Source organism: Orycteropus afer, unplaced genomic scaffold (genome assembly GCF_000298275.1).
Source record: "Orycteropus afer afer isolate SDZICR_OR568_19922 unplaced genomic scaffold, OryAfe1.0 scaffold00717, whole genome shotgun sequence".
Classification (NCBI taxonomy): Eukaryota; Metazoa; Chordata; class Mammalia; order Tubulidentata; family Orycteropodidae; genus Orycteropus; species Orycteropus afer.
The window spans coordinates 552613-576973 of NW_006922304.1; the positions used below are offsets into that span (position 1 = coordinate 552613).

General features: G+C 41.2%; 1 protein-coding gene across 1 annotated transcript in view; it reads right to left on the reverse strand.

Moving 5' to 3' along the window:
* SLC23A2 (solute carrier family 23 member 2) overlaps positions 1–24361 on the reverse strand; it is a 119108-nt gene that overhangs the window by 15831 nt on the left and 78916 nt on the right. Inside the window, exons 5-7 of the mRNA XM_007957214.2 lie at positions 15334–15422; positions 14256–14326; positions 13133–13314 (exon numbers count right to left, since the gene is read on the reverse strand). Coding sequence (XP_007955405.1) covers positions 13133–13314; positions 14256–14326; positions 15334–15422 — 342 coding nt within the window. The remainder of the gene's footprint in view (positions 1–13132; positions 13315–14255; positions 14327–15333; positions 15423–24361) is intronic.

Below are 24361 nucleotides of genomic sequence, written 5' to 3' on the forward strand. Positions count from 1 at the left end.
CAGTCAAAGCTCACGGCTTAATTGTTCCTGGGCACTGTGCCAATCACTATGATGGATTATTAGATCTATCAACAGCTGGTGAAGTGCAGCTTCACGGTCATATTTCTAATGAGGTGCACACTGAGGACTGGCCTGAGATCAGACATGTGCTCTCCATAGGCCAGCTGCCCACTTAGGTGCTTCAGGGACCTGGTGGCCCATGGTCTCTGTCCTGCACAAAGCCACTTGGCCAGCACCAATTTAAAAGGTTGAAAACATGCCAAGTGCCCAACTTATTTCATTTTTCTGGAATAGTGAAATGTAACAAAAAGCAATAGGGCATCAAGGAATACTAAACTAGACCCACATGAAATTTTAATGGTGGGGAAAAAAATTGCTACTTATCTCAAAGTGAACAGCACAAAATCCAAAAAAGCTCCAAGTCTGTTATTACTGGTATCATTATTTCAAGTGACACTTCACCCCTAGTGCTCCACCTGTACTACTGCATCGATCACTTTTCAATGCACCTTTGAACAGGGATGGGGTATGTGACATTCTAGAAAACACAAAACTATAGTGAACATAAAAAAGACCCAGAGGTTGCCAGGGATTGAGGAGGAGCAAAGGAGGGGCAAGCAGGTGGGGCACAGGGGATTTACTGGAAAGTGAAATTATTCTGTGTGATTCTGTAATGGAGGACACATGACATCAGCCATTTGTCAAAACCCACAGGACTGTATGACAGAGAGTGCATCCGAATATAAACCATTGTCTTTAGTTAACAGCAATGCTCCAATATTGGTTCATCAATTGTAACAAATGTGTCACACTAGTGCAAGATGTTAAAATAGGGGAAGCCATATGGAGGCATATGGGAGCTCTATGTACATTCTGCTCAATTTTTCTGCACACCTCAAGTACTCTAAACAATACAATCTATTAATTATCAAAAAGGGGAAGGGGGGCAGAACTCAAGGTAGAACACCCAGATGTCAGTCCCAAATCTGGCAACGCAAACTAAGGAAGTGAATTAGGTAGGTGAACACTACGTTTTCTTCCTGCTCTAAAACCTGTATACACCTCTATTTTCATCCTCAAATACATCTGTGAGGTGGGCAGGGCAGCTACCCCCCATTACAGAGAAGCAGAAGCAGAAAATGAGGGACACTTTCACTGAGACTGACACAATAGCTGCAGCAATGGACTCGAATGTACCAATGGTCATGAGGATAGCATGGGAGGGACCAGGCAAGTTTTGTTGGGTTATACACAAGGTCACCATGAGGCAACGCCTACTTGAAGGCAACCAACCACCATCGCCACTGGTTATCTGTATTCCTTTTGTGCTAATTGGCTGCTTAGACTATATCCTTGGTTCATTAGTCTACTACAAATCTCTCTTTCTTCAAATTAATTAGTCAAAGTCTTTATAAATTAGGGTCATCACTTTTATGTGGAATATGTTATAAATATTTTCCCAAATTTCATTTGTAATTTAGTTTTGGTGGTTTTTGAAATATGATTTTTAAATACATAAGCAGTAAACTCTATCAATCTTTTTCTTTTCAGTATCTACTTTAAGAAAGCTCTTCCTTGGCCTTATGATTAAATAAATATTTTAGGAATTTTTCTTCTAGTCCATTTACGATTTCATTTTCTATATGTTAGTCCTTAATAACTGAAATTTAAGCTGAGTTAAGCTAGGAATCTAATCTTTTTCCAAATATTTAATCTTTCCTATATAACTCCTCCAATATCTACTACTGCCCCAGGACCACAGTATTACTTATTAATATATGCTATAGTAAAGACAGGTTACTATTTCCTTCTCACTAACTTTTCTAGTATTGATACTATTACTTTATTTGCTTGTCTTATGAAGTGGCTAGTACACCCAGAACAACGTTAAATGATACTGGTGATCACAAACATGCTTATCTCAGTTCCTGGTTTCAACAGACAGGCTTGATTTTAAATCTTTCACCATTAAAGTATGAGGCATTTTAAAATCTCATTCATGAAAGATCCTTCTAGTTCCACATTACTAAAAATCTGCATCAGGGATACAGGTTGAATTAGATCAAATGCAATTTTAGAAAACTGTCACCATGGTTCTAATCAAGAAAAACTTATTAATAAAATGCACCATGAACCTATGATGGATACTATTAATAAATTTCCTCAAATTTAATCATTCTTGAATCCTGGAACACGTATGTGTTGTTCTTTTATTGTACTATCTGTAGCAGCATTTTCCCAAACGAAGTTCCAAAGAACATTCTTCTAAGATGCGTTTACAGATGTGGCACTAAAAAGATCAGTGTGGGCTGGGCTAGATTCAAAGGCCCGTTTCTGGTCTTCTGCACACTTGTATTTAAAGAGGCTGTAAGGAGTCATACAACACAGAAAGATACTGAATTTCAGTGTGCTCTACCTGAACTTACCTGAGCTCAGAACTCTTAATGAGAGGTGTCAGAATTTTACACAATCCGGGGAAGGGAAATATAAGTCCATGGTACTCCTTTTGTATTAACTCTGTATTGGCTAAGATGTTTCCCTTTCTTTCTCAGTTCTCTAGAACAGGTGAAACAGTACAGGAACTCTCTTCCTTGAAATTTTAATTCACTTATTGTTTAACAAGTTGGCTCAGGGCTTTTGATAGTGATAAAAGTCCTCAGGCAACGTTCTTGACTTTTCCTTTGGTCACGGATTTACTCACACCTCCTGTTCCTTCCTTCCCATATTCACAACACGTTGCCTGGGCACTTACACTGTGACAGATGCGACAAGCCTAAGCTGATGCTCCAAGTATAGAAGAGGACTGGTAACTGAGAAATATGAGGGCAGAAATGACAAGCTCAATGGAAAGAAAACAAAATCTGAGGATTTCCTGTGAAACAGAAAAAAAGAAAAGGCAAAGAGATGGGAAAGAGGTGAGGTAATCCGAGGAACAGTCTAGGAGATCCAACATCCTAGAAGCTCTAGATAGAAAGAATGGTGGAAAGCATCCATGAAATGGTATGATTCTGAACGCCTGACTTTGTAGAAAGAAAGAACCCCAAGGGACCAGGCCCAAGTGGTAAAAACAGATCCCACTTTGGATGAGCCAGCTCTAGTGCTCCTTTTCATTTATGTATGCCTTTATATTACAAAGCCCATCACAATCATCATTAATTAAACCTGTCACTCGTTGCGCCCTCTGAAGTAGGGCTGAATTAGTCCACTCATTTTACAGCTGACAAAACAGATAGAAAGGCATAGGGATTTGCTGAAGTGGTGTTCAATCAAGAAAGGCTGGTCTGATTCCCTTTCCAGTTTATTCGTCTTTGCCTGGAAGAGGCTTCAAAGTGCCTAGCTTTTAACTCCAAAGCAGCTTAAGGAGGCATACAGGATCAACATTTACACCAGGCAGATACACTCTTTAGAGCGATCAATCATGGGAGAACAGAAGGGCAGTATTTGCAGAGGGGGCCAGGAATGCATTAGAAAGGAGGACAACAGGGAAGAGGTAACTACAGGGAGGAAGTGGAAAGAGCTCTGACATTCTGGGGAATTGAAGTCAATGTCATGAAATAATATGTGTACGAACTGCTACATGGAAAATGAATTTGCGCCGTAAACTTTCACCCAAATCACAAATTTAAAAACAAAACAAAAAACCTTCTCTAAGGGGCAGTGGAAGAGGTTTCAGACATCAGAACAACAAGAAGACCTAGAAGCTTCCAGAATTCTAGCATGTGTCTCATTGGAATTCCAGTAGTAGATGAAGGGGGAAGGCTTGAAAAGATAGATACCAAATATGCATTTTACAGGACTGAGAACTGGCTGGAGGAAAGCAGAGAGAAGCAGAAGCCAAGTCAGGAAGCGATGGCTGAGGGGTAAGTCTTGGTAACAGTGGTGGCGGCAAAGACCCAGAGAGGTCAAAAGACTCAAGATTTATTCTGGAAGAGCGATGGGTTGAACGAGGGGAACAAGGGAAAGGGTAGAATCAAGGACAGCTCCATCGTTTCTAGCTTCAGCAACTGAGTGGATAGTCATGTCATCTACTGAAAAGGAGACAGAAGGACCCTGCTTAGAGAGCAGGTGGGAAATCAAAAGTTAGGAGCTTTTTCCCTGTGAGAAGGCAGATGGGGGTTATACCCATGAGTACTGGGTACAGTCTGGGCTCACAGGTCTGGGTTCCAGTTTTAAATGTGGAAGTCACAGGTGTAAAAGATGTTTGTTGATCCCCTAGATTGAATTATATCTCCCAAGGGCAAAGTACACAGAGTACAAGAGGCCAGATCAAGTCCTAAGTGGCCCCAAGATTTACAGGGCGAAGTTAGGAGGGCTCTTCTGAAAAACCACACATTTAATATTTTCCTATTTAATTTTGGGGCAGGGAACATAGATTTGACTCTAATTTTTGAAATTCTCCCTGGATCTGTGGTTTATCCCTTCTATACGGGCAGGACTTCTCATCTTGATTTGCCTCACCAGGAGTTTGTCTAAAGTGGTTTTTAATCAAAGGAGCAGCTTCTGGATTTATCACTTCTATTTGTGTCACATTTTCTGAATCTTTATTCTTTTTCTGGATTTCATTAGGTTCATTTTTACTGCTGTTTTACTAGCTTCTGGTGCCTTCTAGTTTCATGTACTTTCTTTATGAATGTTCCAGAGAACAACTCTGAATATTCTCTAAGTATAATCAGTACTGTTAATGTCATCATTTTCCAAATGATCACCAATTAAAGAAAGTTTCAATTTCCTTTCAAAGAGCTACTTGTAAAAGAGAAGTCTTTAGCTTCTAATCAGTATGAGTTTGTTCATTCTTTTGTTGTTGGTTTCTATTTTTGTTGTTTCACCTTTTTATTGTGATTTGGGTAAAAGTTTACAGAACAAATAGGTTTTCCATTCAACAGTTCATATGCATTTTGTTTCAAGATACTGACTGCAATACCCACAATGTGACAGCACTCTTCCTGTTTCCTCCATGTGGTTACCATTTCCCTCTGTCCTTCTTTCCTGTCCCTTCCTGCCCTCTTTTATCCCTGGGCAGATGGTGGATTTGATCACTTATGGTTGATTGTTCTAAGGACTGCTTACGTCCCTGACATTACTAATCACCTCACAGGACTGACCATTGTTTGACTGAAAGGTAAGCACAGGAGTGGGTTCAGTTCCAGGCCGGGATGGTGATTAAAGCCACAGTCTGGGGTTTCCATTAGGAAGCCTGGTTTGCTTTTATGAATTTGACTTTTTGTTTCATATTTTTCTCCCATTCTATCTAGGCTCTCCAATTTTGATCTCTTTCACAGTGGTTGGGAGTAGTAGCTGGGCACAAGTTAGTTCTGCTCTCAGCTCATGGAGGCTGAGGTTCCCATGTTCCACTAGTCCCTTGGACTAAGTGTTTCCATACGTCTTGGATCTTCTTCACTCTTCTTTGCTCCCAATTCAGAAGAGACCAATAGCTGGACCTTTGATGGCTGCTTGTAAGCTTTTAAGACCCAGTTGCTACTCACCAAAGTAGAACATAGAACACTATCTTTGTCTAGTATGTTATACCAATTGACCTTGATATCCCCCACAACCATGGTCCCAAGCCCACAGGTCCAACAACTCCCTCCCTCCAGGTGGTTGGCTGTGGCTAGGAAGTTACCGTAACTTTGCCCTCTATTAACTCTATTATTTATATATATATATGTATGTTGTTGTTATGTGCTATCGAGTCAGACCCAACTCATAGCGACCCCTCCTTGGGTTGCCGAGGCAGTATCGCTACGGAAGTAGATTGCCCAACCTTCCGAGGAGTGGCTGGTGGGTTTGAACCACCAGCCTTCTGGTTAGCAGTCAAGTGCCTTAGGCACTATGCTACCATATATATATATATATAAATAAAATATCTGCCAAATCTATATATGGTCATGGGTACAGCCCCCTTTGCCTACCAATACCTGATCATTGCTTGTCTACTTTTATGTTCACCCACAGATTACTGACAATGCAGTACTACGTATGTAATAGTGTTTACCTTTGTTGTCTGTAACTCTTGTGCACCTCTCCATGTCTTCCTTTTCTTTAGTGATACCTGCTTTTGGTATACTGTCTTCCCCTTCACTCAAAACAGTATGTGTGTCATCTTACCTAGCAAGCAATTTTTGCTCTTCTTCTCTCCCCTCCCCTCCTTGATAACCATCAAAGAGTGTTTCTTTCTGTGTGTGAACCTTCCCTTGACCTTATTATAATAGATTCAGGCAATATTGGTCCTTTTATGACTGATATATTTCACTCAGCATACTGTTCTCCAAATTCATCCACACTATTCCATTGTGTATATGTACCATAGTTTGGTTATCCTATCATCTGCTGATGGGAACTTAGGTAGTTTCTATCTCTTTGCTATTGTGAATAGTGCTGCAATGAACATGGATGTGCATGTATCTAATTCATGTCCTGGCTCTCACTTCTTTAGGACATACACCTAGTAGTGGGATTGCTGGATCAAATGGTATTCTATTTCAAACTTTTTAAGGAGGTGCCATACCATTTTCTGGGAGCTCTGGTAGCATAGTGGCTAAGGCACTTGACTGCTAACCAGAAGGCTGGCGATTCAAACCCATCAGCCACTCCCTGGAAGGAAGATGGGGCAATCTACTTCCGTAGTGATATGGCCTCGGAAACCCAAGGAGGGGTCGCTATGAGTCGGGTCTGACTTGACGGCACATAACAACAACAAAAACAACATACCATTCTCCACAGTAGCTGTACCATTTTACAGTCAGTCCCACCAGCAGTATGAGACTTCCAATCTCTCCAAAACTTCACCAGCATTTGTTATTTTCTGCCTTGTTGTATTTCACTGTTATTGCTGGGGTAAGATGATATCTTATTGTTGTTTTGATTTGCATCTTTCTCTGGTGGTATAATGGTTAAAGCATTTGGCTGCTAACCAAAAGGTCAATGGTTCAAACCCACCAGCTACCCTATGGGACAAAGACTTATTAGCAAGTGATGAAGGTGGCACAGAAACACTAGTGGTGCAGTGGTTGAAGCACTCAGCTAACTGAAAGGTCAATTGTTTGAAACCCATCTGCCACTCCATGCTCCACTGGAGAAAGATATGGCAGTCAGCTTCTATAAAGATTTGCAGCCTCGGAAACCCTATGGGGATCCCTGGAAACCTTGCTTATAGGGTCAACCTGATGGCAGTGGATTTTTGTTGCTATTGTTGTTAATAGCTAATGATTACAAGCATTTCTCCATGTGTTTGTTGGCTGCCTGAATATCATCTTTGGAGAAGTGTCTGTTCATGTCCTCTGCCTGTTTTTCAATTGGATTATTTGTCTTTTTGATGATGTTGGATATGTCATGAAATATTTTTACCCAATCTATAGGTTCTTTTTACTCTTTTGGAGAAGGCTTTTGATGCAGATGGGAATTTAATTTGTATATATATATATTTTAAGGCATTTGATTGAAATACAATTTATGTACAGTGAAAATACACAAAACTAAAGTGACATGGGTCAATGCACTTTCTTTTTCTTTGCCGTGTTCCCTCCTCTCCCCTCCCACCCCTGGCAACCAACAGTGTTTCCCTCTACATATAAACCTTTCCCTGACGCTCCACAACAATGAACTAATACTGTATTTGTCCTTCTGTGATTGACTTACTTCACTCAGCATAACGTCCTCCAAGTTTATCCATATTATGCGGTGTTTCGCAGACTCTACATTATTCTTTAGTGCTGCATAGCATTCCATTATATGTATGTACCATAGTTTGGTCATCCACTCTTCCGCTATAAATCTTAGAGATAAGTCCCTTGCCAGATATGTAATTATCGACAAATATGAATTGGTTGCTGTCATCTTTGTTATGTGTTTTTTTGTGGTGTCGATTTCTTTGTTCCATATAATTTTCTATGCTGAACTCGTTTTGTTTATGAATTGTGTTATCAATTCCTTCATTGCTATTGTCTTAGTATCTGCTGAATACTTATGCTGGTCCTCTTTTTTGACGTGAAGGTTTATCATTTTGCTTTGAGGTTACCCTGTGATTTATAGTTTTCTTCCCAAGTTCAGAACAGTCCATTCTATCTTGTAGTTGTCTTGACTTCCTTACCATCTAGAAGTTCTGTAATGACACAGTTTTTCACTCTTTTTGGTTTGTACTTGTCCTCATTTGTCAATTGATGTCTCTGGTTCCCTGTTTACAATCTTGTAGGCTTATTTACTTTGGATACTCTGATGGCTGGCTTGGTTTCTGGGTTATATCATCATGTGTGTTAATGGTCAGTTGTTGTTGGCTGTTGTTGCTTCTCTGTCCAAAGGGCTCCCTTTAGTATCTCTTGTAAGGTTGGTCTGGTATTCACAGATTCCTTAACTTCTGCTTATCTGGAAATGCCCTAATTTTACCATCGTATTTGAGGGACAATTTTGCTGGGTACCTACTTCTTGGTTGGAAATTTTTCTCTTTCAGGGTTTTATATATACCATCCCATTGTCTTCTCGCCTTCATGGTTTCTGTTGAGAAATCCAGCCTTAGTCTTATTGGTTGCCACTTGTAGGTAACTTTTCGTTTTTCCCATGCTGCTCTCATGATTCTTTTTTTGTCTTTGGTTTTGATATGATATGTCTGGGTGATTTTCTTTTGGGGTCTATCCTGTTTGGAGTTCGTTGGATTTCCTGAATGGATATATTCTCGTCTTTCATCCTACCAGGAAAATTCTCTTCCAATGCTCCCTTTCCAAAGAAGTATTCGGGTATTTGCCTTCCATCTCCCTAATTCTGTCTTCCATTAATTCAATTCTGCTCCTTTGCTCATTCAATGCCTTATCTATTTCTGAAAATTTAGTATTAATCTTTTGGATTTCTCTGTGTAGATTTTGTATCATTTCTAACTTTTCATTTATTTTGTCATTTTGTTCTCATATTGTCTTTCAAAATTGTTCTAGGGTTTTCTCTGTGTTTTCCTTGATCTGTCTCTCAATTCATTGAAGATACCTAAATATAATTCTTTTGAATTCCTTATCAGGGAATTTCAATGCTGCATCTTTCTCGGGGACGTGTTCTGGGTCTGTATCCTGGTCCCTTGTTTCTCCTGCTTTATCTTGCTTTTTTGTGTGGACTGTGATGCTCTGTTGTCTCTAAGGCATTGTGACTTTTTGTGTTTATTTAATTGGTGATTGTACGTTGGAGTGACTTGCTCACTATTTTTGTTTTCTTTATATGTTATCTACGCAAGCAGGGTACTGTGCTCCTCTACTTGATAGTTGACAGCACTTATACACTCACCACCTGTCTCCTTTCCTGTTGTCAGCCTCTCATATGTCCCTGCCGACCTTGGCAAACAGAGCCTATTCTTAGGTCCCTGGAATCCAAATGAGATTGCTATCACTCTGAAGTCCAAAATGGTTGCCACTTGTATAGATTCAAAATGGCTGTGCCCTTAGTCACTGTAAATATCCAAAATGGCTGCTGCTTGTAAATATTCAAAACGCGAGCACCCTCAGTCACTTTAAATCCAAAATATCCAAAATGGCTACACCCTCCGGACAGCAGAAAGTCAACAGCTCAGGTTGTCTCCCTCCGTGCTATTTCTCTTCCTAGTCATAGGCTACCAGTGCAGTTCTCCCTGCACCCCTTGGTGTCCAGGGCTGATGTTTAGGTCAATTCCCAGGTCCTGATATCACTTGAAAATATTCAGGCTGTTGGTTCCATCAGAGTAGCTAACAGTCCACAGCTCCAACCATCTCTGTATTCACTGTTTTCATTCAGGTTTTTCCACTAGTTGGTGCTTAATCCACTTCTGGATAATTCCTTTCAAAGCTCAGGGCTCCAGGATTATCTTCTGTATCTCTGTCAATTGTTTTTCTTTTCTTTATTGAAGACAGTCTGTGTCACTTGTCTGCCTATTCCTCCCCCTTACCAGAAGTCCTCTGAGAATTTTTAGAAGGTCTCAGTTTATCTAGTCTATCATCCGTCTTTTTACACATTTTTGGCTATGTTTGATGCCATGCCATGAATTATGGCCCCTAAGTTTGCCCCTATTTTTATTTTGATGATCTTTATAGTTTTTAGGTTTTACATTTAGGCCTTTGATCCATCTTGAGTTAAGATCCAGTTTTGGATACACCATTTATCAAAGAGATTATCTTTTCCCCATTTAATAGATGGCTCTTGGTCAAAGATCAGTTGTCCATAGGCTCTATTTCTGGGTTCTAATTCTGTTTCATTAGTCTATGTGTCACCATAACAATACTAGGCTGTTTTGACTACTGTAGCTATATAGTAGGTTTGAGATCAAGGAATGTGAGACCTCCTAACTTTGTTCTTCTTCAGTAGAGTTTTGCTTATCCAAGGTCGCTTTCCCTTCTACCTAAAATTAGTGATTGGTTTTTCCATGTCCTTAAAGAACGTTGATGGAATCTGGATCAATATCATATTTTACCTATAGATTATTAGGGTAATACTAACATTTTCACAATTTTCAGTTTTCCTATCCTATCCATGAACATAGTATATTCTTCATTTCTAATTTTATTGCAGTGTGGTAAAAACAAATTTCTCCTTTTTGGAATTTATTGCATTTAATGAATCAACAGTGTTCCTGCCATCTACACACCCACGTTGGTGTGGGAAATGTTTTTTACCCACACTTGGTGAGATGAGAAAAGAAGGAGCTCTGGTGATATAGTAACTAAAGGCATTTGATTGATAACCAGAAGGTTGGCAGTTCAAACCCACGAGCCACTCCATGGAAGGAAGTTGGGGCAATCTACTTCTGTAAAGGTATACCACCTTAGAAACTCAGTGTCATTATGACAACTCAAAGGGTCACTATGAGTCGGAATCGACTTGATGGCAGTGGGTTTTTTTTTAAACTTTAATTTGTAATGTTATATGTATTAAGTAAGCTATAATTCACCTATGGTTTTAGTTCTAATTCAGAGGCAGGAACGAGGGTGATATGCTATGTTCCAGCCAGACCATTTGGGTTTTGAAATCTATCTCAGGCACTTATTAGACGTGTGACCCTGGGCAAGTAATCTTGCATCTTTGTGCCTCAATTTCTTTAGATGTTCAACAGGAATAACAATAGTATTTACCTTAACTTATAATACACACAATGAGTCTTACACCTAGTAAAGGGCTCAATAAATGCCACGTTTTTAAATAATCAGAGACTGCACCAACTCCTTACTTATCAACTATCTCATTAACTGACACTTTTCATTTATGACAATAGTGAAAAATCTACTGCCCAACTATTTTATGCATTAACGTAATGATGTACATTTGGCAGTAACAAAGGCCAAGGTGTGAGGTGACCGTAAACACTGGCTGTGATGATTATGTGTCAACTTGGCTGGATCATGGTTCTCAGTGATTTGGCAGGTACGTAATGATGTAATTTGGCAGTTACATAATTGTGATCTGATGTGGTCATCCTCCATTTTTGTATAACACCAATTTTTGCATAACTTGCTCTTTGGAACCAGCCATGTTGGTATGAGAGTGTATTTCACAAAGCAGAAGAGAGAGAACTGAGAATCCTTTTGGGTATTACTTATTTTAGAAGTTTCACTAATTCAGAAGCTATTTCCTATTTTAGGCATCCCACAGTCTTGGAATCATTTACCTGTGATATAATCAAGTCTTGCATATGCCCTAGAGACACACAAAGAGAATGGGACTTCATGCAGAATCCTAATGATTACTCTTATAATTTTAATCAAAGTTCTGTATTTCTTTACTAATACAAAAAAGAGGCATGCTTTAGGGAGCAGAAGACCTGTTCAACAGACTGACCAGTTACCTCTAGTAGGAACCACAGTCTCCCTGTGATATGCAGGTCTCTGCTTGCTGCAGGGAAGTCAAGCCACCTTCAATGCAACAGACCTCCTGTGCTATCGTGTCCTTACCAGTCTGGAAATAGTTTTGAGTCTCATCTAAAAGATCTAGCTTATCTGTTTTTCAACTCCTATGAGACCTGGCAGGACCTCAAAAGTCAGAGCAAATGATGCCAGCATCTTACCCTACTTCCAGAGTTTGAGGACTGATAGCCTCCACTCTTATGCAATACTGCATGGCACTTTCCAACCTATAAGTCTAAAAACCCATTTATTCCCTGGCATAGTACAAGTAGTCTTTTATTTATTCTATGAAAAAAAAATCTCCTGAAGCCAGTGTGAATATTCAGAGAAACTGTCTCTCAGTGGTGGGATGAGGAGTAGATTTTTACAGTCTACTTTTGAGTCAAATTGTGGGGCCCAGTGGAAGTTACGTGGTGGTGGCTTCTAAATCTAATCACTTCTGAGTGATAGAGAGCAGATTAGGCACAGAGAAGCAGCAGGCACAGGGGGAAGACAGACACTATCTGACCAGAGGCAGGTGCATCTACAAGCCCAGGAACTCCAAGGACTGCTGGCTACTAGAAGATGAAACAGGGAGAGAAGGACCTTCCAGCTAGATATGCCCTGAATTTGCCTCCTGAACTGTGAGAAAATGAATTGCTGTTCTTTAACATGACCTACTTCCAGAATCTGCAAAACGCTGCATAAAGTGGATGAACTTGAAGGACATTATGCTTAGTGAAATATGTCAATCGCAGAAGAACAAATATTAGTTTATTATTGTAAAAAGTCAAGGAAAGGTTTATATAAGGAAGGAAGCTTTCTTGGTTATGGGGCAGGGGGACAAACACCACAAAAAGAAAAACAAATAAATAAATAAAGTCACCTAACTTGTAGTATTTCTATCACAATAAAACTCAAAAACTCAAAACTCATTGCCATCAAATAGGTTCCGACTCAGTGTCCCCCACTGGGTTTCTGAGGTGGTAAATCTTTACAGAAGTAGATTGCCCCATCTTCTGCACAGTGGCTGATGGGTTCAAACTGCCAACTTTGTGTCAGCAGTCAAATGCCTTAGGCACTGTACCACCAATAATTACAGATGCCTCTTAACTCTGCTCTGTCCAATCCTTGCTTCAAAATAATTAAGCAGTTCCCTTCCTTTTAGTTACTCTATAAAACGGAGGAGAAATGTTCCCACTGAATGTCTGAATGGAGGCTATTCCACTTCCTATCTGATTTCCGCTAACACTGTCTAACGATAAGGTAATAAAAATAATGAGTAATTAGAACGGTAAGTGGGGGACACTCACAGCATGGCGATGCCCCAGTGCTTTCCTGCTCGCTCTCCCGCTGCTTGGAAACCCGAGAGGCCAATAAGGGCAACCGTGGGCGTGATGGTCAGCGGCCCGATGTACTTCAGCAGAGCCCCTGGCAAGCCCAGTAAGCCGATGACCACTTCTATCAAGGAGGACATGATAATGGCCCCTTGGATCTGAAACAAGAGATGGCAGAGATATGAGGGTAAGCTGCTTGTATGTCAAATGCTCCAAGTGACACCTGCAATGACAACTGATAATTCTGCAAAGCAACAAGTAATTATATTAACAGCGACAACATAGCTAGAAAATTCCCTGGAAGCCCCTAAGGAATTTCAGTGGGGTACCAAGTCTTCACCAACCAAAGTATGACATGCTGCAAAATGAGGTCTGAACACTAAACCTACTTGCCTTTTCTGCTGGTAGAAATCCAGATATAATATATAATTCCCATTTAAGAAAACATAACCTTTGAGACCCCACCAAAGAGAAACACTACAGGACAGGGATTCTTGACTTTGAAGTGTGAGTTCCTGCAGGGCACTTAACAGATGTTAAGTTATGTTACTGACAAAAATCCTAGAGGGATGTTTCTTGTAGGTTCTGGAAGACATGGGTGAACCAACCATCAGCTTGGGCTTCATGCCTGGGACAGTCACACACTGTTCTGCTCAAGCATACTTTAACAGACAGACAGCTTGAACTCTTCCACCAGATAAAGGCAAAACAACCAGGCCAGAATGAACAACCCTGCTGCCTGTCGACAGCCTCCATCACTCCTTCTCTGTGACTCAAGAGTTTGCAGCTAATTAAGATGGAGGGGGTAAGCAGGCGGGTGTGTGGATGCACAGAAGGAAAGAAGAAACAAGTGGAGGAAAAACAAGGTGGGAAACCCTATCAGCATGCTGCACAAAGCATTTCTAAATGTTCTATTTTGTAGTGAGTATATCTGTGAGTTATATAACTCAAACTGTACCTGAACTTAGTTTAACAGCATAAATATTTCAGTACTTAAAAAAGAAGGCTTTAGTAAAAGTCACTGCCATTTCTTGGCCAACCCAACACTGAAGCTGAGAAGCACAAAGAAGCCACAAGCGAAACAATGCTCATCTTTTACCTCTCGGATCCGGGGATACCAGATGTGTTCTGTGTGTAACAGTTCTGTGGTTCCATTGGCAACTGAAACATCTTGAAAACAAAAACAAAAACAAAATTGTTCTTGGAGCGACATTCAGTATTTCACAGGACATTTTCATTTTACCCTTTAACAAGAATTTCCTCCCTGTTTTAAGAACATGTGTATAAATACCCATTTCTAAAATTCAAGTTGCAACACTCTAGTTACCATACTGAAAGTTACATCCCCAACACTAACTTAACCAAATGTCTCCATCCACAGAGAAATCCCCAGCTTGTCACTAGCTGACAGAAGTGCTGATGCATGTTACTCATACCGGCCTCACACACCAGGCAAAAAAAAAGCCAACCTTGGCAAGCAACTAATGGAAATGCCTCACTGAGGTTTTAAAAACCTAGATAAAACAAAGGGCCTTTTCCAGTTCCTACATCAAGTAAATGGTCACAAAGTAACTCCTAGGAGCAAGGAAGGAAATGAAGTCTGGAAAACTTTGCTCCTAGAAACTTGAAAATGTAGTATTTTGAAAAGTACAACAGGCTGGACGCCGATTTTCTCAAATCCCCTATCTTCTTCTGACCTTCCTGGGTTAATTAAGGATCTTTGCAATCGCTAACAGGGGTGCGGGGAATGAAAGTCATTTGCAGAAAACCAAAGTAGCCAGATCCTTAAAAGCAAAGATGTTACAGAGAAGGGATGCTGACGCAGCAGAGAGAATGATTACTGGTGGGTCGTAAAATCCACTGAAAGAAAGAGGCAGGAAAAAAATAGCACAAATATTTTTCTACTCCGTTCCCACATTGGCCAATTTCATCAGCACAGAGAAACGAGGTCATCTCTGGTCCTTACTTGCTCTAGGGCTAGGGATGAACAAGTGGATAGAGAGAGAGAGAGAGAAACAATCCACGGGTTGGCAAGTTCTAAGCTGCTTGTGGGCTTGTGTGTCCTGTGCCTAACTCCAGAAAGGATTTAATGCTGCCGAGAGCAACATGTCCAGGCCTCCCTTTTAGCACCTGCATTCAAGGACCCCAATGACATATGTGGAAATAACTGCAATTACCTGTGGTGTTACATTTCCATTTATCTAAAGACAGGATGGCTCGAGCAGGGGCCAAAAATGCAAAAGCACTGGCCTGAAACAGGGGTAACCTAAAAGAAACGAGACCAAAACCATGATCACGGCATCGGGAACTACCGAGGTAGTTCACTATTTGACAGCTTAACAGTCTTTTCCATAGATACAGAGCACATGAGTAAATGCAGGCACATCTGGAGAAAGAGCCCCTTCTGCAAAGACTTCCTGCACCGAGTAGCCACCCGCGGGCTTCTGGGCCTCCTCCCCTGCTCCTCTCCTTGTAGGCCACTCCAAGGTGGGCCCCGGGAAGCCCTGTGGTCAGTGCCGGCACCCCAATACCAGCCCCTGCCACCACCATCTTTCCTTTTTGGGTGGCTCCCATCTTTCCTGTGGAGCTTGCAAGCTCCTTAGTAACCATCAGCATGTGTTACCTACTTTACCACCCTCCTCCTTTTCCCTTTCCAAACTCTTACTGGTTATCATGGGGGGGGGGGGGGGGAACTGCTCCACTTCTGTTGTCCCATTTTGTAAGTAAAAGTCTGCCCTCATCATAGAGGGAAAACATTAAAACCACATTAGTGATCTAAGACTACCGAACTAAAGGAAAGCTGGAAGTTACAAAGCGGCAGTAGATATAACAAATATTTCCCTTGATTATAAAAAAACCTCAAAGGTGCTATAACACTTTTATTAAAGGGCCCAGAAAGCTTGCAGATGTTCTGCTACATTTCCTGCCTACATCCTCAGACTAAACACAGATTCTCAAATGTCACCGTTCAATTCCAGTTTAAATATCACATACTGACTTGATGAACACTTTACTCAAATTCTAAAGGCTTTGCCATTATTTATTGGAAATGTACAGCATTTCAGCTATAGTTGAGCTAAGGGGGCTTTATAGGCTAACATGTGAATCCAAGCACTATTTTAAATGTTATTTTTCAGGTATAACATAAAACTGCCTCCTTCTGTTTGGAGGGCTACAAGCTCCCAGATGTCTAAACACCCCAAGTAGCCTTGTCAGCATCCTGGCCAGCAGGACGGGAACCCAGCACCCTTCCCTCTGAGCTCTTGGGTACCAAGTCCTGCCTGCAGTAAAATAGGAACTGGATGGAAGGAGAACCCAGCCATTCCTCAGGTCTAGTGCCCAACATGTGTCATTGTGAGCCCAACGTGGTTTGGATACCTTTGCTACAAATGCTCTCCCCGCCACTCTAATCATGCAGTGAAATCAATCAGAAGTGGACAGGATGCTGGCTCTCAAGACACAGAGGCAGGCCACACAGTGCAAACCAGATGCATTGCTGACAAGGGCAGGGCCTCTACAAACTGTCCACTTACAATTAGTTACCAGAGGGGTGCAGAGCATGGTGCCATCATAAGCAACACTGGAGGTCACCTGAAGTGGGAATGTACAAAGGGAAAACACTGTTTGACTGCCAGCAATTCCTTCAATGCAATTTTCGTGAATGTACCGGAAGTGGGGAGGGAGGTCAGCATACATGTAGGAAGGGCAGCCAGCTCAATGATTCAAATACATCTGTGTCACTATAGTTTCAGATTGCAAGCAATGCATCCTAGATCAGTGTAAGGTGATCCTGTTTGTATCTTAGAGATCTTTTCCTTAGGAACAGCTCTGCATTGATGACTCACTGGATGTGGAAAAAGTAAAGACGGCTCTGGGTTCCACGCCTGACAACATGACCTGTTCTTGACCTGAATGTTCCCTAGCTGTTTTCGCAGTTAGTTATTTTATGGCTCAACTATGACAAGAGGCACCAAGTGAGCTGCTACTCAGAAGCCCACTCACTTCACGACACTGGAGCCCTGGGTTCCCTGAAAGTGGGTGGTAATAGAAGATCCTCATGTGTCCTGTCCCCGTCAACTCCTCTAAGGTGATCTGGGAGAGCTGCACATGCTGGCATGGTGTGCTCATGCTCCGTCTCACATAACCACCGGCCACAACCTCAAATTCTCCAGCAGTAAGTGTGGCCTCTAACTGGCAGCATCGATCAGCTGATTGACTCAAAGATTCCTAGGGTAAGTTGCGACAAGAGTGGAGACCACTGTGAGTGGGATCTTCCCCACAACAGAATCAGAGAAGCCAATTTTCCTAAGGAAAAAAGAGAGCATAGTAAAGCACTTGAGAGCTCTATCTGATAATGTGGCTTTTTCCAGTACTACCTAGTGTGAAGCTGGTCAACCCTATGGCTCTTTCCTCTGTTCCCACAGCATAATGCCCACCTCAGTGCTTCACAAGTCTTCACCACTCACTCACCAAAGTAGTCATCTCAGAGTAGACAAAACTACCTGGTCTTTTATTTATGTATTTATTCTACTAACATCTGTAAAGGAAACAAATTAAACTATGCCTTCCTTTATACCAGGAGCTGGCAAACTGGCCCATGGGGCCAAATCTGGCATGTTGCCTATTTTTATAAATAAAGTTTTATTGGAACACAGCACACTTGTTTATTTACATTTTGTCTGTGGCTGTTTTTATACTACCTCAGCAGAAGTGAGTAGTCCTGACAAACATTTTATGGCTTGTAAAGCCTAGAATATTTACTATTTGACCTTTACAGAGAACGTTTGCTGATCCCCACAGGAAAAACATATTTTAAAAATCTGTGAGGAGGGGGTGGATACTTGCAGATGGCAATTTTTCAAAAAGTGAATTGTGTAATTAGATAGTAATAAAATAAGTCTGAGCAGATAGGCAACTTTGCCATGACACAATTATATACCAGGCTCTAGTCACAGGATGGCAAGAGAACCTGATCAGCCCAAACCAAGTCCTTACTTGGCTCAAAACCGTCTCGGAGGCCCCCATTTCCTCCTGGGTACCTGGGTGACCTGAACCCCACCCCCGCCTCCTTTCTCACCAGCCCCTTCACATACCCTGCACTCCAACCAAGCTCTCCTGGTTCTTGCCTCTGAGCGTGTGCTTATCTCTTCTGTCTCAATACCTTTCTAATGTCTAACTTTTATTCATCATCCAAGGCACAGAGAAAGTATCACCCCTTCTCAAAAGTTTTTCAGGATCACCTTCTCCTGAATCTGTAATGCACTCCCCTACAACTTAGGGCTTTCTAGTTATGATTTCTGCAAGCCAACCCCCAACTTGCTCAGAAGTTGCATCAACATTCCCTGGGGTGCTGGTTACAAATAAAGATTTCTGCATGTCACCTGGGCTTAGTTCACCAGAATCTGGAGTAGTCTCCCCAAATCTGCATTATGAGCAATCACTTCTGGGTGAGGGTGATGCACCCCAAAGATGATAACCCCAGTGCTGGTGAAATGAGTCATCAATCTGAGCACTTGATAAATATTTCTTGGTCATCTGCTTGTCACAGGCATGTTTTAAGTAGGTACAAAGATGGAAACAATCACCCTGAGTCCTTGAGGGCTTTCTGTTGTGTGAAGGAGACACTAACCTGGCCACATATGAAGTGCAATGACATAGAGAGTGTCAAGACACTGTGGGACTCTGTAGGAACTGCCACTTAAACTAGTCTTAGTGAGTGAGAAGTATTCCACTGTGTATGCTTGTGGTACACATACTCTCAGCAGAGAGAACAGGAGCAAAATGAGAGGCACGGGACATACCAAGAAATGCTGGGAGAACAACAGATCCCTTAGCGTGGAGGACGCATAGGGCATCTGCAGAAGTTGAGCAGGGACCAGATGCCAACTGCCCTGCATTCTTCCTTAAGCAAGAGGACAACTACTAGGGATTTTGCTTTGAAAGGACCACTTTGGGAGAACTGGGAGAGGTAACCTTGACCCCAAAACTATTGTCAGTCTTAAAAGAACCAAACCGTAAAAGATATGTTGCAGGCTGTCACATGGCTCAGTTTGTAGTCTTTACTTCACTGACTCCCGCTCACCCTTTGGGAACAGCACAGATGGCCTGCAGCCTAGGTCAGGTTCCTCTGTAGCACCGAGTCATGTGCAAATGACAGCTTACTGTTGGGTGATCAGCTCCTCTGACCCGAGGTAGGAATCTCCCTGACAGCAAGAACCAGGTCCCCAGCACCAACATTATATATTGATGTGCTCAATAAATAATGGATTGAAGGTGCCGTGTATACACGGCATTCTGTGGATGGAGTTTACTTTACACTAGAAATAAGAAGCTAATAAGTCTTTCTGATAACTCAATGTTAATTACAAATTTGGGAGATGACATATTTTAGGTTCACAGCACTGAAGCAGAGAAAGAGTAAACTGTGCATGCATTTACAGGATAGAACAGATACTCCCCCAGACCCATGGCAGCCATCAGGAGGAAGGTCTTAAAAAGTTTAAAAGGGGCAGGGTCCTATAGTAGCACCACGAAAGGTGCAAACTGTATCTGCCCAGAATAAACCAAAACCAAATCAACACAGAAAGTGTACGCTGCCTGACTTCCTCAAACTAGTAAGAATGCAATCACAGTTGGTATGAAACCTTTCACTCCCAAACAAACAATAATCTCCAAGAAATCTAAAGCAGCTTTGTCTTTGAGAAGCTCTGATGTCAAGATTGAATTGTCATCAGAAATGTGTGTTCTAAGTGCCCGTTTGTGTGTGTGTGAGAGAGAGAGGGAGAGAGAGAAAGAGAGAGAGATTTTGGGGAAAGTATACAGAGAAAGGGAGCTCTGGTAGCGTAACACCTAAGGTACTTGACTGCTAACCAGAAGGCTGGTGGTTCATACCCACCAGCCACTCCTCGGAAGGAAGATGGGGCAATCTACTTCCATAGTGATACTGCCTCAGAAACCCAAGGAGGGGTCGCTATGAGTCGGGTCCGACTCGACGGCACATAACAACAACAACAACAATACAGAGAAAATTCATATTCCATACAGTAGTTCATACCTATTTTGTTTCATGATATTGACTGCCTTTCCCACAATGTAACTGCTTTCTTCCCACTTCCTCCCTGTAGTTACCTCTTCCTATGTCCTTTCTCCCTATGCATTCTTGCTCCCTGAGCTATCTCCCTGTGCAAATACTGCCTTTCTGTTCTCCCATGATTGATCACTCTAAGGAGTATATCTACGTAATGTAAATGTTCACCTTATGTGACTGTCTACTGTTCGGCTGGAAGCCACAGGAGTGAGTTCAATTCCAAACCTGAAGGGTAACTATAGGCCATAGTCTCAGAGGTCTCCCCAGGCTCTATCAGACCAATACTAAGTGCCTTCAAAGAAAAGTAAAACAATGTATCCAAGAAAACTTTTGGGAGAATGGTGGCTTGCACAACTTGAATGCAATCAATGTCACTGACTTGTACGTGTAGAAATTGATCCATTGCTGTCAGTTCTGCTGTGTATATTCAACAAGAAGTAAAAAAAAAATTAAAAAATTAAATTCAATTAAAAAAAAGAAACACCACTCATTTCTTCTTAGTTGGTAACATTTTCCTATATTTGAATGTAATGGCACTGAGGACAGGACGCAGCCCCCAACTCTCCCATAATGTCGACTTCACACAGCGACCTAGTCTTTGCAACCTAACCATGTCGGTAAGGGAGGAGTATGTATACTAAGTATTCTGTGGGTGATTGCTAGACCTTATGAATATTCTATTCCCGAACAATGGCTCAATCCACTAACTTTACATTTTTACATGTTGTTGTTGTTGTTGTTAGGTGCTATCGAGTCATCTCCGACTCATAATGACTCTATGCACAACAGAATGAAACACTGCCTGGTCCCCAAGCCAGCTCTGCGATCCTTGCTATACTTGAGCACATCTGCAGCTACTGTGTCAATCCATCTCATTGAGCACCTTCCCCTCTTTTCATCAACCCATGCATAACATCTTTCTACAAAGAATGGTCCCTACTGACAATGTGACCAAAGTAGGTGAGACAAAGTCTGGCCACTCTCGTTTCCAAGGACCATTCCGGCTGTACTTCCTCTAAGACAGATTTGTTAGTTCTTTTAGCAGTCCATGGTACTTTCAGCATTCTTCACCAGCACCACAACTCAAAAGCATCAATTCTTCTTTGGTCTTCTTTATTCATTGTCCAGCTCTCACACACATACAGGAGATTGAAAACATCATGGCTTGTGTCAGGGGCACCTTAATCCTCAAGGACACATCTATGCTCTTCAGCACTTGAAAGAGGTCCTCTGCAACTGACTTGCCCAGTGCTATATGTCGTCTGATGTCCTGGCTGCTGCTTCCATTGGCGTTGATTGTAGAACCAAGCAATGTGAAGTCTTTGACAACTTCAACCTTTTCTCCATTTATCGAGATGCTGCTTACAGTTCCAGTGGTGAGGATTTTTGCTTTCTTTACATTGAGATGCAATTCATACTGCAGACTGTATTCTTTAATCTTTACCAGTAAGTGCTTCAAGTCATCCTCACTTTCAGCAAGCAAAGTTGTGTCGTCAGTGTATCACAGGTTGTTAATGATTCTTCCTCCAATCCTGATGCCACATTCTTCTTCATATGGTACAGCTTCTCGGATTATTTGCTCAGCATATAGACTGAATGGTGAAAGGATACAATCCTGACACACTCCCTTCTTGGTTTTAAACCATGCAGTGTCCCCTTTTGCTGTATGAACAGCCTCCTGGTCTATGTATAGGTTTCTCGTGAGTACAATTAAGTGTTCTGGAATTCTCATTCTTCCCAATGTTATCTACAGTTTGTTATGATCCACACAATCAAATGCTTTTGCATAGTCAATAAAACACAAGTAAACATCTTTCTGATGTTCTCTGCTTTGAGCCAAGATCCATCTGACATCAGCAATGATATCCCTTGTTCCACGTCCTCTTCTGAATCCAGCTTGCACCTCTGGAAGTTCTCTGTCAATATATTGCTGCAACTGTTTTTGAGTTATCTTAAGTAAGATTTTACTTCAGTGTGATATTAATGATATTGTTAGATAATTTCAACATTCTGTGGGATCATCTTTCTTTGGAAAGGGTACAAATATGGATCTCTTCCAGTCAGTTGGCCAGGAAGCTGTCTTCCAAATCTCTTGGCATAACCCAGTGAGTACAGTACCTCCAGTGGGGCACCCATTTATTGAAACATCTCAATGGGTATTCCGTCAATTCCTGGAGCCTTGTTCTTCACCAATTCCTTCAGTGCAGCTTTGACTTCTTCCTTCAGTACCACTGGTTCTTGATCATATGGCACCTCCTGAAATGGATGAAGATCTACCAGTTCTTTTTGGTACAGTGACTCTGTGTATTCCTTCTACCTTATTTTGATGTTTCCTGCATCATTCCATATTTTGCCCATAGAATCTTTCAATATTTCAACTTGAAGCTTAAATTTTTTCCTCAGTTTTCTCAGCTTGAGAAATGCTGAGCATGTTTTTCCCTTTTGGTTTTCAGACTCCAGGTCTTTGCACATTTCATTATAGGAATTGGCTTTGTCTGCTCCAGCTGCTCTTTGAAATCCTCCGTTCTCAGCTGTTTCCTCTTGTCATTTCTTCCATTTGCTTTAGCTACTTTCCGCTCAAGGGCACGTTTCAGAGTCTCTTCTGACATCCATTTTTGTCTTTTCTTCTTTTCTCATTTTTTTTAATGACCTCTTGCTTTCTTCATGGATGATGTTCTTGATTTCATCCCACAATTCTTTTGATTTTTGGTCACTGGTGTTCAATGTATCAAATCTATTCTTTTGATGGTCTCCAAATTCAGGAGGGATATATTCAAGATCATATTTGGGCTCTCTTGGAGTTGTGTTTTAATTGTCTTCAACTTCAAGTTTAACTTGCACATAAGCAGTTGATGGTCTTTTCCACAAACAGCTCCTGGCCTTGTTTTGGCTGAAGATCCTGAGCTTCTCCATCACCTCCTGCCACAGATGTAGTCAATCTGATTCCTGTGTACTCCATCTGGCAAGTCTATGTGTATAGCCACCATTTGTGTTGCTGAAAAAAGGTATCTGCAATCTTGACATAATGAGCTTACAAATTCTGATTTTCCAATTCCACCATTCTACCCATACTTATTAACTGGCATCCTTTTGTAAGGAAGAGCTTTCCTTTTTGTCCAACTTGACCTCCTGTTTCTGAATCTCACTGTAGACTCACAGATTCCTTTTTTAATCAAATATAACTCACTACTGTGGTTATTCTTTTTGATAATTAAATTGTCCGAAATTTGGCCAAGGCAGTCTGTTCAAGCAGGCTCTTGCTCCTTTTGACATGACCTCCTGCCCCCTCACTGCTGCTACTCTCATCATTGTTTGAACAGTTCCTTGCTTTATGGCAAAAGATGTTCCAGGTTCAACTTGCACTTTTCTCAGCCCTGGAATCAACCATTTCTCCAAGCAGCCCTGGTTCCTTTTAGGGGAGAATGGTCCTTAAAAAGCAAAACATGGGCACAGAGAGGCTTGCTGCTGTGATAGTAGCAATAGTATCACTATTTCTAGGCCCTTTTAGTTAAGAGAATAGAGCTATCAAAAAAAAAAAAAAAGAAGAAGAAGAAGAAGAAGAAGAAGAAAGAAAGAAAGAAAGAAACGCCCTTTACTAAAATCATGGGTCAATAATGATACTTCCAATTCAATCCAACAACACAGGGTCCACTTTCCCCTTTCCGTATTTGCTTATCTTCTTCTATCCTGAGTGCATCAATACCAGCATCAACAATGTAACTTCAACGTTTCTACTCTATAAAATCATACAACATAGCTCCAGATTTACACTCCTGTCACAACTAATATGACTACCAAGTTGAAGTATAAGACTTCTTTGTAGTGTTTTTTTGTTTTTGTTTTTGTCTTTAGAATATAACCCATTCAGACATGCAAAGTCTGTTGAATTAATTCTATTATCCATGTGGTAAGCAATTTGATATATAGTCAATTTCACTTATTTCTGCTTATAATCAACTTTAAAGTTTATTTTTCATCATCATTTTAGATTTTTTTAAAATATTCAGAATATTTGTATCACTCAAAAAGTCAAAGTATAAAAATAAGATACACTGGAAGAGCCTGGTTCCCACCCTTACCTTCTCCACCCCATTTCCACACACCCACTACAGGTAGCC